Source organism: Cebidichthys violaceus, unplaced genomic scaffold (genome assembly GCF_023349555.1).
Source record: "Cebidichthys violaceus isolate CVI_PGR_0920_01 unplaced genomic scaffold, fCebVio1.0.p SCAF_97, whole genome shotgun sequence".
Taxonomy (NCBI): Eukaryota; Metazoa; Chordata; class Actinopteri; order Perciformes; family Stichaeidae; genus Cebidichthys; species Cebidichthys violaceus.
This window is the reverse complement of record NW_027176983.1, coordinates 501,982-519,481: the sequence shown is the minus strand read 5'-3', so window position 1 is coordinate 519,481 and position 17,500 is coordinate 501,982. Positions and strand designations below refer to the sequence as shown.

The following is a 17,500-nucleotide window of genomic DNA, read 5'->3' as shown; positions in this document are numbered from 1 at the left end:
TGTTTACATATTTACAAAGATTAATATATGTCGCATACCATCCATACAGCCCACGTGCATAAATAAATTAACATGCAACACGCACCATCTGGAAGGCATTCTGTTGTCTTCGTATCATATTTATTTACACAGCCTATGTGAATGTTGGCCCAAAACACATCTGAAAATCTGTATTTCAATGCTGATCTGTACCACATGTGAACAAAACTATCGCTGAATTAATTTGTCGAGGCGATGTGAACAATGTGTGGAGCCTTTTTTTGTTTTTGTCTCTCATAACTCGTCTCCGTTAATATCAGACTATACAGCAAGTATCCAGTCAGCTCAGCATTACATTAAGACTGGAAACAGTGGAGACTTCAGGAAGTCGGCGTTCCCGGTCAAGAAATAGTTTATAATTTGCTTACCGAAAGGCATCCTCTGAGAAATAAATAATTGTATTTCACTAAGTACGTATAAGTGACTGATCGCAAGCTCACGGCCTCCACTGCTTCCCTGCAGAGCAGTGCAGACTACTGCTTACACTGGTTCCCTGGAGGTTTCTCTGAGTAATTAGTCTGGTGCAACAGTCTGACAACTGTCGAGGATTAAGCAAGCGTCATGATTGATTTTTTTTTTCTGTTTTAGGAGCGTTTTTTTTCTACCATTTCTCACGAACTTCTCCATTGTCTTCCTCCTCTTCTGATTTCTGCCTCTCCGATCAGCGAGGACGTGTGCAAACGTGGTTTCACCGTCATCATCGACATGCGTGGTTCCAAGTGGGAGCTGATCAAGCCTCTGCTGAAGACCCTGCAGGAGTTTTTCCCGGCTGAGATCTGTGTGGCGCTCATCATCAAACCGGACAACTTCTGGCAGAAACAGAAGACGAACTTCGGCAGCGCGAAGTTCTCCTTTGAGGTCAGCGATCAGATTTCTTTGAGTGTTTCATCCAACATAGTCTCACTTCAGATTCCACATCTTTGGACCGTCTGTGAATAACTGTCTGGTTTGGATTAGCCAACAGTTTAGAGGCTGAAACTATTTTTAAGCGACTAAAGATTGTTCTCGGCAGTAGCAGTATCTATGCCCTCCATTTAAAAACAAACAAACACATTTTTAGGGTAAAATAAAACATGCATTTTGACATTTCTCTCGGATTTTCTGTTCACCAGACCAGCATGGTGTCAGTCGAAGGTCTGTCCAAACTGGTGGACCCCTCCCAGCTGACGGACGACTTTGAAGGCTCTCTGGACTACAACCACGAGGAGTGGATGGAGCTGAGAGTCTCTCTGGAGGAGTTCATATCCAACGCTGTTCACCTGCTGTCCAGACTGGAAGACCTGCAGGTGGGCAGATGAATGAATAGTCAATCAAGGGAAAGATGGATGGATGGATGGATGGATGGATGGAAGGGTGAAAAGGATTAAAGGAACAGTTCGTGCCAACATGAAAAGGTTGTACTGTGTGTTGCAGGAGCTTCAGTCCAAGAAGGAGTTTCCTGCAGATGTGGAGGGATCTCGTCGGTTGATAGATGAGCACACACTGCTGAAGAAAAAGGTCAGCGAGCGACTGTCAGGACGCTCCGAATGGATTTGTTTCATTTTGCATTAGCTGGGCTGGAGCTAGCGGAGCTCAACTTCGAATCATGTTAAGACACTAAAGTACCTTTTCAATGCTCTCCTGTAGGTGTTGAAGGCTCCAGTGGAGGAGTTGGACCGGGAGGGCCAGAGGTTGCTGCAGTGTATCCGATCTAGTGACGGTTTTTCAGGGAGGAACTGTATCTCAGGCTCTGCTGACTTCCAGAGCCTGGTGCCCAAGGTAAAGTCACTCCAGCTGACCAATATAATCTCTTTTTAAAAAAAGGATGAATACTTTATATGAATGTCTACCAGAGGAAGAACATCTCCAGGTAAAGGATTGACAATGTAGAGGTACACGTCAGGGAGAACTTGACAATGCATGTTCTCAAACGACCCAGTGGTGCAGTTCAAAGATCTGCAGCACTGTCTGGGACATCAAAGGATATGAGGACCTGAACCTGGACCCTGTTTTTCTATGTTTCTGTGTCTAAGTGACTAATCAGGACGTCGAGAATGTTGTCAGACACTTCCAATATCAATCTGAGGTTGTCAGTGTCAAAAACAAGCACTTTTAGTGAAATTGACTGTGAGGAATTGCCCGATATGATGACATTCCAGCCGGTTAAAGGGTTACGGTGTGGTGTTCTCTCTCAACACTGCACCAATTTAAACAAATGCTGTCCCCATTAGTCTCTTAGACATAAAGAACTTGGGGAAATAGGGCTGAAAAGCTCCTGAAGTTACCCTTTAATGTACATTCAGATCAGCAATACAACAAATGAAGAGGTGGTTTGAGTGGTTGTAAACAGGACTTTTGGCATGAGGTATTAGACATTCCGTTAGACTAACTGTCCAACCGTGAGCTGCGTCATTTTTCTCCCGATTTAAACCAGTTGCGCTCCAAACGGACTGAAGACACCATAAGAAACACCGTCTAACAGTTCTTAATCCACGCTTCTTCGCACAGGTGGCCAGTCTGCTGGATAAGCTTCACTCCACGAGGCAGCATCTCCATCAGATGTGGCACGTCAGGAAGCTGAAGCTGGACCAGTGCTTCCAGCTCCGTCTGTTCGAACAGGACGCCGAGAAGGTGAGTTTACCGGAGCGTATATAGATATATATCTATATATATATAGATATATATATATCACCGGTATAATGTCAACCTGTAGCCCTGCCTCTGTACAGAGCTGCATGTGTTTCGTAGAACCCAAAGTGTGGATGAGAATGCAGCTTGTACAACCAAACACACACACACACACACACACACACACACACACACACACACACACACACACAGACGGGCGTTTGCTGACTCAGTGTGTCGTTCCACTCAGAAAATCCACATGCAGGAGCGGTAAATATTTACCGTTAAAGCAAACACAGAGAGAGAAAAGTCTGCGTTGTCATGCGGAGGAGCTGCGGGTGTGTGTGTGTGTGTGTGTGTGTGTGTGTGTGTGTGTGTGTGTGTGTGTGTGGACGGGTTTACACTGCGGGGGAAACACTCGGCTGCTCGTCAGACCTGACGAGGCGCGCGCGTGTGTGTGTGTGTGTGTGTGTGTGTGTGTGTGTGTGTGTGTGTGTGTGTGTTTCGTCCTGTGGAAATCACCGCCCGGAGGAGTCGCTGTGGGGACGACGATGTTGTAGCCATGGTAACCACACGACCGGCCTCCCATCTGTCTGCGGAGATTGATTTGCGGTGGAGGAGCACGCGTGAAGGTTGCAACTCCTTCAAAAGAACTCACATTCAGAGGAAACGAGGCTCATAGGGAGCCGATCTCCACACTCCTCAGTGTTTTATTTCATTATTAAAGTTCGACAAAGAAATCTCAAACTTTGTTCCTGATGCAATGTTATTAATGCTGCTGTGTGTGTGTGTGTGTGTGTGTGTGTGTGTGTGTGTGTGTGTGTGTGCGCGCAGATGTTCGACTGGATCAGCCACAACAAGGAAGTGTTCCTGCAGAGTCACACGGAGATCGGCCGAGGATACCAGCACGCCGTGGAGCTGCAGACTCAGCACAACCACTTTGCCATGAACTCCATGGTAGCTGCTGTAATGTCATCAGAGCCCTAACTCTCACATCACACCGCCGTAGATCACTCAGAGCAGGGACGTTTACAAAGTGTCACAGAACATCGTGAATGTAAACTACAGCGCAGGCAGAGAGCGCTTGTTTTAAAAATACAGATCTGCACCGCTGATGTAGAGAAATAAAAGAACAGAGCAGAAGAGAAGGGAGGCTTATTGATCAAAATACTGCAAATATAAGTGCTGATTTTAATTATTATTATTTATAGTCAGTGGGTTTTATTTTCCATTTCATGTCATGTGATCTATGTATTCTCTTTTATATTATTATTCATTATTTTATTTTATATTATTATTTATTATTTTATTTTATATTATTATTTATTAATTTATATTACTATTTATTATTTTATTTTATTTATTTTAACTTATTTTATTTTATTGATTTTAACTTATTTTGTCCTGTTTTTTTTACATTCATTCTATGCTTATTGGTAAGCATTTTGTGCTGCATTTCATGTTTGAAAGATGCTATTATAATAATACTACTACTAATACTACTACTGATATACATTATTATTATTATTGTTGTATACAGAGAAGGCACACCAGCAAGTCTCAGTTTAGTACAGAACGGTAAGATGTAATTCATCCTTTCAGACAGTTTTCTTCATGTTTTTTTCTTTTTTTCCTTCCTTCTTCCCAGAATGCATATGTGAACATCAACCGGATCATGTCGGTGGCGAGCCGCCTGGCGGAGGCCGGCCACTACGCCTCCACGCAGATCAAACAGATCTCCAGTCAGCTGGATCTGGACTGGAAAAGTTTCGCCGCCGCGCTGGACGAGCGCTCCACCATCCTCGCCATGTCGTCCGTCTTCCACCAGAAGTCCGAACAGGTGAGGTCGTGTGTGTCGGACCGAGCAGGTCTGGTCCTGCTGCTGCTCGCTGATGTTGTAACGATCTGATCAGGGAATCTCTCTGCAGCAGACACATGTCCAGAATGTCAAATGTAAACGGGACATTTCTAGCGTCTGATTATATTTAATAGATCAAACTGCTCCGCTGCTGATTCTTGGAAGGTTGACATGGCAACAGATGGGCCTTGTTTGATTCCTGCTGGGCCCTTGACATCAGCTGAGAGAGAGAGAGAGAGATGAAAGACTGAGAGAGAGAGAGAGAGAGGGAGAGAGAGAGAGAGAGAGAGAGAGAGAGAGAGGGAGAGGGAGAGGGAGAGAGAGAGAGAGATATGAAAGAGAGAGAGAGAGAGAGATGAGAGAGAGAGGGAGAGAGATAGAGAGAGATGAAAGACAGAGAGACAGAGAGAGAGAGAGAGAGAGAGAGAGATGAAAGACAGAGAGAGAGAGAGAGAGAGAGAGAGAGAGAGAGAGGCAGAGAGGCTGAGAGAGAGAGGGAGAGAGATAGAGAGAGATGAAAGACAGAGAGACAGAGAGAGAGAGAGAGGCAGAGAGGCTGAGAGAGAGAGGGAGAGAGATAGAGAGAGATGAAAGACAGAGAGACAGAGAGAGAGAGAGAGAGAGAGAGAGAGAGATGAAAGACAGACAGAGAGAGAGAGACAGAGAGAGAGAGAGATATGAGCGACAGAGAGAGACATGAAAGAGAGAGAGAGAGAGAGGCAGAGAAAGAGAGAGATGGAGAGAGAGAGAGAGAGACAGACAGAGAGAGAGAGAGAGACAGACAGAGAGAGAGAGAGAGAGAGATATGAAAGAGAGAGAGAGAGACGGAGCCTAATGAGAAACAGAGGAACAGACAACATGTCAGGATGACACAAAAAGAGACACAAGCAAAAGCAAACTGGCAAAACTAAAGAGAGAATCAGAGAGAGATGTAGAGGCCGTCCTCATGAAGCACCTCAAAACACTACCGTCTGGAGTTTACAGTGTTCTTCATACATGTGTGTGTACATATACACACACAGAGTCTGTCCCATTCTCAGGAACGTCTTGAGGAAAAAGTTCCTCCAATGCGGCACAAAACGATGAACCGATGAGAGCGCTATTTCACACAACACACTTCTTCTGAGCATGACTCAAGAGCTCACATGCTGGTTATGAAACGATGAAACGATGACATTTTGGACAGACGTATGAATTACGCACGTCGTGTGACTTCCTGCTTACGTCTGTGTCTCTCCCTCCAGTTCCTGTCGGAGGTGGAGGCCTGGTGTAAAGTGTGCAATGAGGGAGGGCTGCCGTCCGAGATGCAGGAGCTGGAAATCGCCATCCACCGCCACCAGAGCCTGTACGAGCAGGTCACACAGGCCTACACCGAGGTACACCCACGGCACGGTTCATTACATGACATTACAGTCATTTAGCAGACGCTTTTATCCAAAGCGACTTACAATAAGTGCATCAACATTGGTAATCAAGAGAACTACTAGTCACCAGAAGTCATAAGTACATTTCCTTTTCCAAACAAGCATCTAAGAGCATGAAGCAGAGCATAACTCAGAGCCAAAGTACAGAAACAAGAGAAACAGTTAGTGCTATAAGTAATACGAATACAATAAGAGCAACAAGCTAGTATGAAAACAATAAGCGCTAAGTGGAAGGCTCAGGGTAGCACTTCCTGGAGAGGTGGGTTTTCAGCCTGATGAAAGATGGGCAGCGACTCTGCTGTCCTGACGTCAGCGGGAAGTTCAGCCGTGACCGGGTCGATCGGCCGCCAGGACCTCTGAGCGACGGGGCGACCGATCGCCCCGAGGCAGCAGAGCCAAGTGGTCGGGCGGGGGTGTAAGGCTTGACCGTGGCCTGGAGATAGGAAGGAGCTGTTCCTTTCACGGCCCTGTATTCTAGCACCAGAGTCTTAAACTGGATGCGAGCTCTTACAGGGAGCCAGTGTAGAGAACGGAGAAAGGAAGTTGTGTGGGAGAACTTGGGGCGATTGAACACCAGGCGAGCTGCAGCTTTCTGGACAAGCTCCAGAGGTCTGATGGCCGACGCCGGGGCTCCGGCGAGTAGAGAGTGTCAGTAGTCCAGGCGGGAGATGACAAGAGCCTGGATGAGAACCTGCGCCGTCTCGTCAGTGACGAATGGACGGATCCTCCTGATGTTGTAGAGCAGGAATCTGCAGGAGCGTGTAACGGACGTGTAGCGTGTAACGGAGGTTCACCGGCTGAGCTCCGCCGATTACCTGCTGCCAAAAAAAAAAAGACAAGGAGTGTAACCCATAGATCTGTAGAAGTAACCGACGGAAAGCCACAAGCCAACCTCCACCATGGAGGAGATGGAGGAGGGATTGTATTCATCTGTAGACTCATATCTCATTTATCATTTAACGGTTGAATATCCTGTAAACTATTTGATTTGGCTGCAAGATATTTACTCAAAAGGAAGATCCTGTTTCTAAAGCACTTAAGAACGAGTTGGCCTTCTTTCTATAAGCCCTAGACGTGTGAACAGAGCTTTTATCAGTGAACTAGTTCTGACAGTTACATGAGTTCCACAATTTCAGAGGCGCAGGACCAAGCGCCTTGTGCCGCTGTTACTCGTGTCGTTGTGTCAGTGACCATAAAGAAAGAAGGTTCTATTTCATTTCATCGTTTCTAAATGAAATGATGAAGAGCGTAGCGCCTACCGTCCGGACCGGTCCGTCGTTCCGCCGCATGTATTCTGGGAACTCTCGCCCGCTCCTCTCCGCCCTTTTGCTGCAGTCCGGTCGGGTGTTTTTTTTTTTTTTCTTTTTTTTTTATCTTTAGCCGGGCCGTCGCAGCGTTAAGCTCAATTTATGCTTATCTGTGAGAAGATAAGTCCATGTATGTATTTATACACACACACACACACACACACACACACACACACACACACACACACACACACACACACACACACACACAGACACAAAGCTCCGGGCAGAGGCTCAGAATGACTGCGGTTAGGTTTGGCAAGCTATGACAGCAATTTACAGTGAGAGCGCTGTAAAAAGTGACACGCTTTAAGACCGGCGAGCGTTTTTTAATTTTTTTATCTTGATGCGTTGATTTAACGAGGCGTTGTCGCGGTGACGGCGCTCCTTGTTAGGATAACGGAAAACTCTACGGCACAAAATAAAAGCCGTAAGCAGAAGCTCTCCTTGTTTGATGGTAAACTGGTAAAGATGAGTTACAGGCATGCTGTTCTCTGTTCAACGTCTTAAAAGCAGAGAAGATGAAGATGCAGGTGTCTCTGCCAGGTGTGTGTGTGTGTGTGTGTGTAGCTTTAAGTGTGTGTGATCTCTGTAGAGCGTTTTTGTTTCATCACCTCATGGCGTCGTTCCTCCTGAGCGAGGCCGCAGCATGCGGTGGAACCTTTTGAAGATGTCTTTCCGTTGGGTGTCTCATTATGTGAATCCTCTTCGTGTCCCGCAGTTTACCGGCTCAGGAGCCCGGAGGACCTACCGGAACGCTCTCAAATAAAAACGAACATCGTCAGACATATACTTCATAAAACACACACAAGGGGAGACACTATAGGCTGAATAGGTCTCAAGTTTCTTACTGATATTAAGACAATCATGTTATGGAAGCAAAGCATGACCCGCGTAGGACAGAATATGATTCTGCCCGGCGTGTCTCCTCGTAAACATGGACCATCATAAGCATGTTTAAAATGTCTAAGTCTTCACTGATCTGAGGCAAAGCAAGCAGCGCCTCTCAACAGCGAGGCAGCTCAGAGAGCTCTCTGTGACACGTGAAGGCGTCCAGGACGGAAAGGACACATGAAGAGGACGGGGAAAAAAAAAGGACACACAGGACTCATTTCTTGCAGAAAGGAAACGGGTCACTGCTTGTGTGTGTGTGTGTGTGTGTGTGTGCGTGTGTGTGTGTGTGTGTGTGTGTGTGTGTGTGTGTGTGTGTGTGTGTGTGTGTGTGTGCCGCTGAGGTTTCAGTGTATAATTTAGCAATTGACAGTAAGAGGAGGAATGCTGATTTTGAAAGTTGTGTGTTTGTATCAGATGGAAAGTGAGAAGAAGCAGGAAATGCTTCACAAAACGAAAAAGTTCTGATCTGTGTGTCTCATGTCTTCCCTGTCTGCGTGTCTCATGTCTTCCCTGTCTGCGTGTCTCATGTCTTCCCTGTCTGCGTGTCTGATGTCTTCCCTGTCTGCGTGTCTCATGTCTTCCCTGTCTGCGTGTCTCATGTCTTCCCTGTCTGCGTGTCTGATGTCTTCCCTGTCTGCGTGTCTGATGTCTTCCCTGTCTGCGTGTCTCATGTCTTCCCTGTCTGCGTGTCTCATGTCTTCCCTGTCTGCGTGTCTGATGTCTTCCCTGTCTGCGTGTCTGATGTCTTCCCTGTCTGCGTGTCTGATGTCTTCCCTGTCTGCGTGTCTGATGTCTTCCCTGTCTGCGTGTCTCATGTCTTCCCTGTCTGCGTGTCTGATGTCTTCCCTGTCTGCGTGTCTGATGTCTTCCCTGTCTGCGTGTCTCATGTCTTCCCTGTCTGCGTGTCTCATGTCTTTCCTGTCTGCGTGTCTCATGTCTCCCCTGTCTGCGTGTCCAGGTGAGTCAGGACGGTAAAGCCCTATTGGACGTCCTCCAGAGGCCTCTGGGTCCCGGCAACTCTGAGTCTCTGACGGCCACCGCTAACTACTCCAAAGCGGTGAGTGGGGTTTTTTTTTGGGCTTCTTCTGCCAAAAAAAGAGACGCATCTTTTAAAAGTAACTCTTGGTATATTTCAACCTATTGTCCTGTAAGGAGGGAGAACAGTGCTCCGTGGACGTGGCGCTACGACCACTGAGAGTGTCTGACAGCATGAGACAGGGTGCAGGTTTGAGTATTGCACGTTGTAAGCGTCACCGCGGTGGTCTCTGCGTCGTCCCTCAGGTTCACTGCATCCTGGACGTGGTCCACGAGGTTCTCCACCATCAGCGGCGTCTGGAGAACATTTGGCAGCATCGAAAGGTCCGCCTGCACCAGAGATTGCAGCTGTGTGTGTTCCAGCAAGATGTCCAGCAGGTACACACACACACACACACACACACACACGACAACTTTTAAAGGAGCCGAGAAAAATGACTTGACATGATTTGTGAGAGTCGTGCTCACCCACGAGGTCAGAGCATGATGTCACACCACAGTGGAGCGCGTGATCTGGTACGTAAGCATGTGATCGGCGTGACGATGAACTCTGCTTAGCACAACCGATGAGCCTCCTTCAGTTATCTCAGCTAAATGTGTGTAACGCCAGAAGCATTCCTGAGATAGAAAACGCTCTACGAACTAGCAGACTGTGTGGTTCTGGAAAGGTTCTAGAGACAACTTGGGAGCTCAAATGAAATATGTCTTATGAAGGATGTTTTTGAAACCAGCAGAGTGGATGAACATCAGAGGTTCTTGTTTATTGCATTGCTTTCTTTAATGTGATTACGGGTCTTTGACGGCGACGCAGTCGGGAGTGAGGTGCAACCAAATACCAGCGGCATCGCTAAAACCTCAGGAGTCTCAGTCCACATGTGACGTGTGTGAAGTGGATCTTATTCGCGTTCCGTGGAGAGCAGGAGATCCGTCTTGGCGAGGATTCGCCGCGTCTGAATTTGCATAATCGTGACTGGACTTTATGCAAACGAGATGTATTCGCCGCAAGTCAACTCACGGAACTCGCATCAAACTGTCAAATTAGGCAACGCTGATCAAATATGAATCGAGAGACGCCGAGAGGAAAGCCTGACTTTACTGCTATCAAACAGAGACAAATGCTCCCGTCTCGTCTTAAGATTGTCTCTAAATTTATTCTAAAGCACTTCCTTGTTTTAATGTGTGTTCCACCAATCAGCGAGGCTCATCCCTGCAAACCCCGCCCAGAAAGTTCCCGTCCTTTTCAGAACGTACTGCCCCTCGACTAGAGCCTTTTCAGGGGCTACCTTGTCCCCTAAACTTAATTCAGAACCTTGGTCCTTGCAGCTGAAATGCAATGAGTTCCTCAAAATGTTCCCGGTCCCTGGGGGTCAACAAGGGTCGTTAAATGAATGGGCGTTCTTCTTCAGTGACTACGGGAGGTCAGGAGGACACACACACGAGCAATAACAAGAGCACTTTGAATTGATTAAACACAGGTCCGCTGTGACTGAAGTCATCATGTAGGTCTGAATGAATGGCTCTACGGGGAGAGAGAGAGGGGGGGGGGTGGGGGGGGGGGGGGTCGGGGCATCAGGTGGACTACAAAGATGGATGCTGAGCATTGGGAGCCGTGCTAACATTTCTATGTGACCCGAGAGAGAGAGAGAGTGTGTGAGGGAGGTAGAAAGACAAAGAGTGGAGGGGAGATCGTATCAGTGGGTTATAAATTCATTGAAAACAGAGCTTTGCCAAACTGCACTCGTCACGCGTCAGTTTCTATGAGACCCGAGAGAGAGAGAGAGAGAGAGAGAGAGAGAGAGAAGACGCGACAACAGGGCGAGAGGCTCACACACACACACACACACACACCACACAGAGAGAGAGAGAGAGAGAGAGAGAGAGAGAGAGAGAGAGAGAGAGAGAGAGAGAGAGAGAGAGAGAGCAAGTGAGAGAGTAAGCTCATACCAATAGTCCATAAATCACTGAGAACGGTGCTATTCCAGCCAGAGAAGTAACGCTGCGGGGATGTATGCGACCCCAGAGAGGAAGAGGCCGAGATGCAGAACGCCAAGGCTGAAAGAGAACATATTAGGTGTGTAGTTTTATTTGGCACTTTTAGCTGCACTCTCAAACAAAGACGGTCCCAGCTGAAAGTCAGCACGCTTTCAGGCTTCTGCGCGCGTTTAACTCGTCACCTTTCGCCGACCTCTTTCGGCCGGCCTCCAGATGGACCGACTGCGCCCGCGCTGACGTCACGGAGGACGACGATGCTCCTTCGCCGCCCCGACAAGTGCTCCGAGACGTACTTCTGATCAAGTTAAAGTACCGATACCACGATGCATAAGTAGTCAGTTACAAGTAAAAGTACATAGGCGTGAGACGGGCCGAACCAGACCAGCGACTGGTTTTATTATGCTTTTTTTCATGTAATCTTAACTTGAAAAGTAACTTGTAACTAAAGCTTGACGAACAGATAAGTAAAAAGTACAATATTCCCTCGCTCATAAAGAGTAGATGGAGTGTGGGTTGCGTCGACGTCTTGGCGTTCGTTCATTGAGTTCAGCGAGGGTGGAGCCCGTGTTCGGTGGTTACGATATTGTAACCGTGGTTCTATGAGCACATGCGGAGGCCTCTACCAAAGGCTCGCTGAGGAGGGCGTAGGACAGCAGTGTGTGCTGCCTTATATACTGTAGGGTCTGCGTGGTTTCAGGGGTAGGCGCGTCCTGATTGGCCGACTGAAAAAGGTTTTGCCACGAATATTTATCTTAACTTTTTCACCGGGGGAAATCAGGCGAAATATAATTTCTTGGCAGCTGAAAATGTTCTTTTTTTGTGTTTGTTGTTGTAATACTGAGCTCAAAATACAATTCGTTTAAGATTATAGATGTAATGACCAAAAAACGTGCCATCAACACAGCAAATATACAACAAAGCAAGGCATGGAGTCGCCTGCCAACAATGTTCAACAACGTTCAGCCTGCGATGGTCTAATGGCAGAATATTCAGCATCGGGTTCTTCACAGCCGCACTGACCTAAATTTCCCACGCAGATCATGAAGGTTTCATCCGTTCCATTCTTAATTCATGAGGTCTGAGACCGTCTTGTTGCTGCCGATCTGCGCGCTCACCGTCAGCGAAAGGGTGAAGCGAGTGTGCGTTGAAGGTGATCTTCTCTCCTCATCCAGGTGATGGACTGGATAGAGAACCACGGCGAGGCTTTCCTCAGCAAACACACCGGAGTCGGGAAGTCCATCCACAGAGCCCGAGCCCTGCAGAAACGACACGACGACTTCGAGGACGTGGCTCAGGTGAGTCTCGTGAAAAGAAGTGGACGGTGTCTTTTGTCTTTTCGAGTGCTGCTTTACTTCGTTTATGTCTTTGCGATGCGAGAAATGTGGTTATCGTTAGATATGAGCTGACACCAAGGAGCAACACTTTGACTGTTGTACTTTAACTTTAACACACATTCTTACTGTGTCATGCTTTGGAAATTCTGAATGCAAACTTGTCCAAAAGGTGCAGTTTATCCCAAAATTATGATTTCTTACAGAAGCCCTGAGAGGCAAGTGAGAAAAGACAATAATCTGGTCGCCAATTTTCTAAGTCTGATCTAAATAGTTTGCTAAAGGTGAAAAAAAGTTTACTTTAAAAAAATCAATAAAAAAAATCTGTGAAACAGCCGAAAAAGTGTTTGCCACAGATATTTATCTGTATATTTTACATTTTTTATTATAAATATTTTACTTGTTTTCACCGGGGAAATCAGGCGAAATATAATTTTTGGCAGCTGAAAATTTTCTTTTTTTTTGTGTTTTGTTGTTGTAATACTCATTTCAACCACAAGAGGCTGAAGTGCACCACTATCCCTAAATGTCATGTTTCCTTCCAGGCGAGTTTTCAATTCTCTGTGTACTCTAAATACTATATATAAATATATATATATATATATATATATATATATATATATATATATATATATGTTTCTGCTGTTCTTAAGCCATGTCTGTCTCAGATTTACAGCACCAACATAAAACAGTAAAGGTCCACTCCTACCGTGATCATTTTGAAGTTAGTAGTTTGTTTTGATCAAATGTTTATTCGCTTGCCTTGCAAACATCTGTAAGTGATCTTCCTTGATTAATCCCAAATTTATTTTTTTTCAAAAACCACCATGCCTGGTTTGCGACGGGAAGCACGGAAAAAAAAAAAAAAAAACAGGCCTCCGTATACGTTACCATGTACGGTCACGAGGCTTTCCTGAAGGATCTGCAGAAGATGTTATCCATTCCTGAATTTCATTCCAGTGTTACGGTCCATCATGTAAGAAAAACGCTGGACCTGGAGCTGTGCTCATAAAGATGAAAACAAAACAGAAAGCAACATGTGGAAGCTCTCAGGAGAGATTTAAAATGTGGCTCGTGTTTAACGTCAGCGCCGCAGTAGAAATGGCTTCAACGTTTGCTAAAGTAAAAGAAACGTGGATAATAGAGAACAAACACCAGTGACCCTTTTTACATGTAATACTCAACAGACGGTTGAGCCCTTAAAGGGATAGCTAGGATGATTTGAAGTTGGGCTGTCTGAGGTACTTGTACATAGTCAGTGTATTAGTATTTATTTTACCGTCAGACAGGTCTTACTGACGGGGAACTGACGCTGTTATCTATGCTCTCTTCAAAGCCACCGGTCTCCGTTGACAAAAAACATCATTTTACCCATTTTAACACAGGAGCTGCTGGTCAGTTCGTGTTATTGCGGGAGACTTTGGTGTTTTTAAAGAATTCATGGTCACCAGCCTTTTTCCTGAAGGATCAGGCTGAAGACGTTATCCCTTCCTGAGTATCATGTAAGAACCTCTGGACCTGGACCTGGACCTGGACTTGGACTTTGGTGTCAGTTCGGATTCACCAAAAGTCACCACAATAACAAAAAAAAAAAAACAAACTCGCTGATCCAGCAACTGGATCAACCGTGTTCTGCGAGGTAAAACGTCATTTTTTGTTAACGGAGTCCGGTGGCTTTGAAGACATCCTCCATGTAGGTGGATAAAACTGCTGCAGTTCCCCGTTTGAAAGGTCCGTCTGACTGCGAGGTAAAGCGCTGAACGTATTCTAAATATAATGCACTCTTAAACTGACATCGATTCCTTTAGGTGTCTACAATACGTCCACAGCAGTGCATTACTCTGCTCCCCTGCTCCTCCAATCTACTGTAGGTAGCAGTACACCGACCATGGAGTAGAACCTCCTACAACCACACTTAAGAACATCATAAGTATCCCTTTAAACTATGCAACATTTGCTGGTCAGCGCTATGCACCACAACTGTCAGCAATGCCTGCTTATGGAAGCGCACACAGGGAGAAATATCGGTTTGAATATGGAAGCCTCGGAGGGGCTTTGAAGAGCATCGGTCGTAGTAAAAGTGTGTGATGATCTTCTCTATTGGAGTTGTCAGTTGTCTGTTCTGATTTGTTTTAAAGTCAAGTATGTACTGTGATAGCAGATGTGTGTGTGTGTGTGTGTGTGTGTGTGTGTGTGTGTGTGTTTTAGAGCATTGTTTTTGGAGACTAAATGTGATCAGGATCTTCAAATCATAACTGTCTCTGGTGATGTTGCATAAGCACACACACACACACACACACACACACACACACACACACACACACACACACACACAGTGCTGGTCTGCAAGCTGCCAAGTCCTATTCTTCTTCATTCTTCTCCTCCGTCTCCTCCACCTTTTAACGTTCTCCTCCGCCACTTCATTTCAATTTCTCCTAAAAGGCTTTCTCAACAGTTTGCACCGTCTAAGTGCGTTCTAGTTGTTGGGGGGGGGGGGGGAATAAAAAATACAAACTAAAAGCATAATGTGGTTTATGACGCGCAGTAACTCAGGTGTCTAATCAGAATCGGTGATAAATTGATCCTCTACTTGTGTTTAGTGGAGGTTCAGTAATGTAGTGATCCTATAAAGGATTGAGTGTGAATCCTATCAAGAGTATATACATGTGTAATCTGATGTTTACACCCTGGATTAGGATTAACCTTCACAAACTGCTGGATCAGCATTATTTGGGTCAGGCTCTCTCTCTCTCTCTCTCTCTCTCTCTCTCTCTCTCTTTCTCTCTCTTCTCTTTTTTCCCTCCATCATTAGCATATTTATGCAGTTTGTGGTGTTTTGCTGGTAAAACTCTCCACTTAGCGTTAAACGGAACAGGAATACATTAAGCGCATGTTTAAGATACATGCAAAGAGATTACCCACAATGCACTTTTGACACGCTCTCTCTCTCTCACGTACAAACACAAGAGACGTGCTCAGACATTATTGGCAGACGGGGGGGGGGGGGGGTCCTCCTCGTTCCTGACAGTTTATTTTTAGCGCTCCTCGTCTACATCAGATTAGTTTCTTCTCCATTAGAACGGACCAAACATCAAACAGAAGGACTCTCTCGCTCTCATTAAAAGCCTTCGTTTGCCGGCTTCTCTTCTCACCGCCTTACATCTTAATTTCTCTCTCGGCTTCACTTGATCCACTTCAAACATCGGTGGGTTGATCGGGAGGTCAGAGGTTTATGGGAAAACACCAGCGTGTTTTTATTGTTATGTTGTCAAAGTGTTTTGTAGGGCATTGCTTTGGCATTAGCACGGTTATTATGTGGTGGCTACATTCGTTTTATATTGATTTATTTGACCTTTTATTTACCGGGATTTTCCCATTGAGATTTTTAAGGGAGTCCTGGTCAAGACGGCAGCATAACAGCACTGATAAGTTACCCAGAAAAAGCTAAAACCAGGCTGACGAGTGCTGACGAGTGAAATGCCTTAAAGCTGCATTCTCTCTAGTGTCCACCAGGGGGCGACTCCTCTGGTTGTATAGAAGTCTAGTCTAAAATGACTCTACTTCTCTCTTGATTTATTCCCTCAGTAAACATTGTAAACATGAGTTTATGGTCTCAATCTCTAGTTTACAGTCTTCTTCAATACAGCATGATGTTCATTTAGTACATTATGGAACATTTAGAGTCAAACAGACCAGAAAGCAGGGGATGCTTTAGGGGGCGGGGCTTACTGTGATTGACAGATCTCTACCAGAGACTCCACATTCCTAATATGATAGCTTCCATTCATCGGTTGCAAAAACAATAACATGGCATTTGCCGTATTCCCAGATGGAAATAGCATTTGTGTCTGTAATAGAAGCATAACTTCACATTGATATTTATTTACTGATTGATTTCATTCATTCATCCATGTCTTGGTCTTGGTCTTGCACTACATTCAGGTGTCAGGGATGATTCTGCTTTCCCGTCATCTCCCTGCTGTAATCCTCACCCTGAACCAAAGCAGTCATGCAGTGAAGAGTAATAATCTCTTGTAAATTATAATCTTTATCTTCCCACTAATCCCTCTGAAATGTGAAATGTCCAGACTGTTAAGCGTTCACCCAAACTCGTATTCTTGAATAATTGGGATCACGACGCAACATTTCTTTCTCAGTCTAGCACCACGCACACACCCACATGTGATATACTTCCTGTAGTGAAATATGACTGAGATAATCTCTCATATTTGCCAGAATAGACCGACACTAATCCGTTTTGTCCTGCCGATGAATGCCGAGAGCTGTAGCTCTCAGACGGGGTTTAGTCCCTTTTTTGGTGAAGATGAAGGTAGAAACGGGGAAACATCGCTCTGTTGATTTACAGAAACAGGAATTAACATTTTAATATAATGTAATCCGTGTGTGTGTGTGTGTGTGTGTGTGTGTGTGTGTGTGTGTGTGTGTGTGTGTGTGTGTGTGTGTGTGTGTGTATGTGTGCACCTGGACCGGAGTTATCCCTGTCCAGCATTTGTGTTTCGGTGTAGCCAATATAGTATTGTTGTGAATGATGATGTTAAAATCTACGGAAGCCCTGATGGACAAAAAAAAAAAAAATAAAAAAAAAATAAATTCTGACGATCCATTTCTAAGTCTGTCCTGTGTTTACGACTTAAGAACAGGTTGAAAAAAAAAGTAAAATATGAATTAAAACTCACCTGCCAGAAAATATGAATAATTTGACCCCCAACTAGACTATGGGACAATGGCGCATCTCAGCCTCTAGTGGCCAGAATGAGTATTACAACAACACACTTTTTAGACACACTTGCCTCTCAATGCTTCAGTAACAAGCTAATATGATGAATAGAAGTCATAACGCATGATGTATACATATGTATAAATATGATGTGCGTGTCTTGAAGCTGAAGAGCTGTATTGCCAATGGCCATGATATGAGACTAAGCTTGTACAGATATTGATGATGATGATAATGATGATGATGATGATGAAGGTCCCTCCTCCCCCCCCCCC

General features: G+C 45.4%; 1 protein-coding gene across 1 annotated transcript in view; it reads left to right on the top strand.

Annotated features, from left to right (window-relative positions):
• LOC137868100 (kalirin-like) overlaps positions 1-17,500 on the top strand; it is a 55,143-nt gene that overhangs the window by 35,202 nt on the left and 2,441 nt on the right. The window contains 11 exon segments of the mRNA XM_068704625.1: positions 705-897; positions 1,152-1,325; positions 1,453-1,536; positions 1,666-1,797; positions 2,527-2,649; positions 3,481-3,603; positions 4,295-4,486; positions 5,749-5,880; positions 9,088-9,186; positions 9,411-9,542; positions 12,329-12,451. Coding sequence (XP_068560726.1) covers positions 705-897; positions 1,152-1,325; positions 1,453-1,536; positions 1,666-1,797; positions 2,527-2,649; positions 3,481-3,603; positions 4,295-4,486; positions 5,749-5,880; positions 9,088-9,186; positions 9,411-9,542; positions 12,329-12,451 — 1,507 coding nt within the window.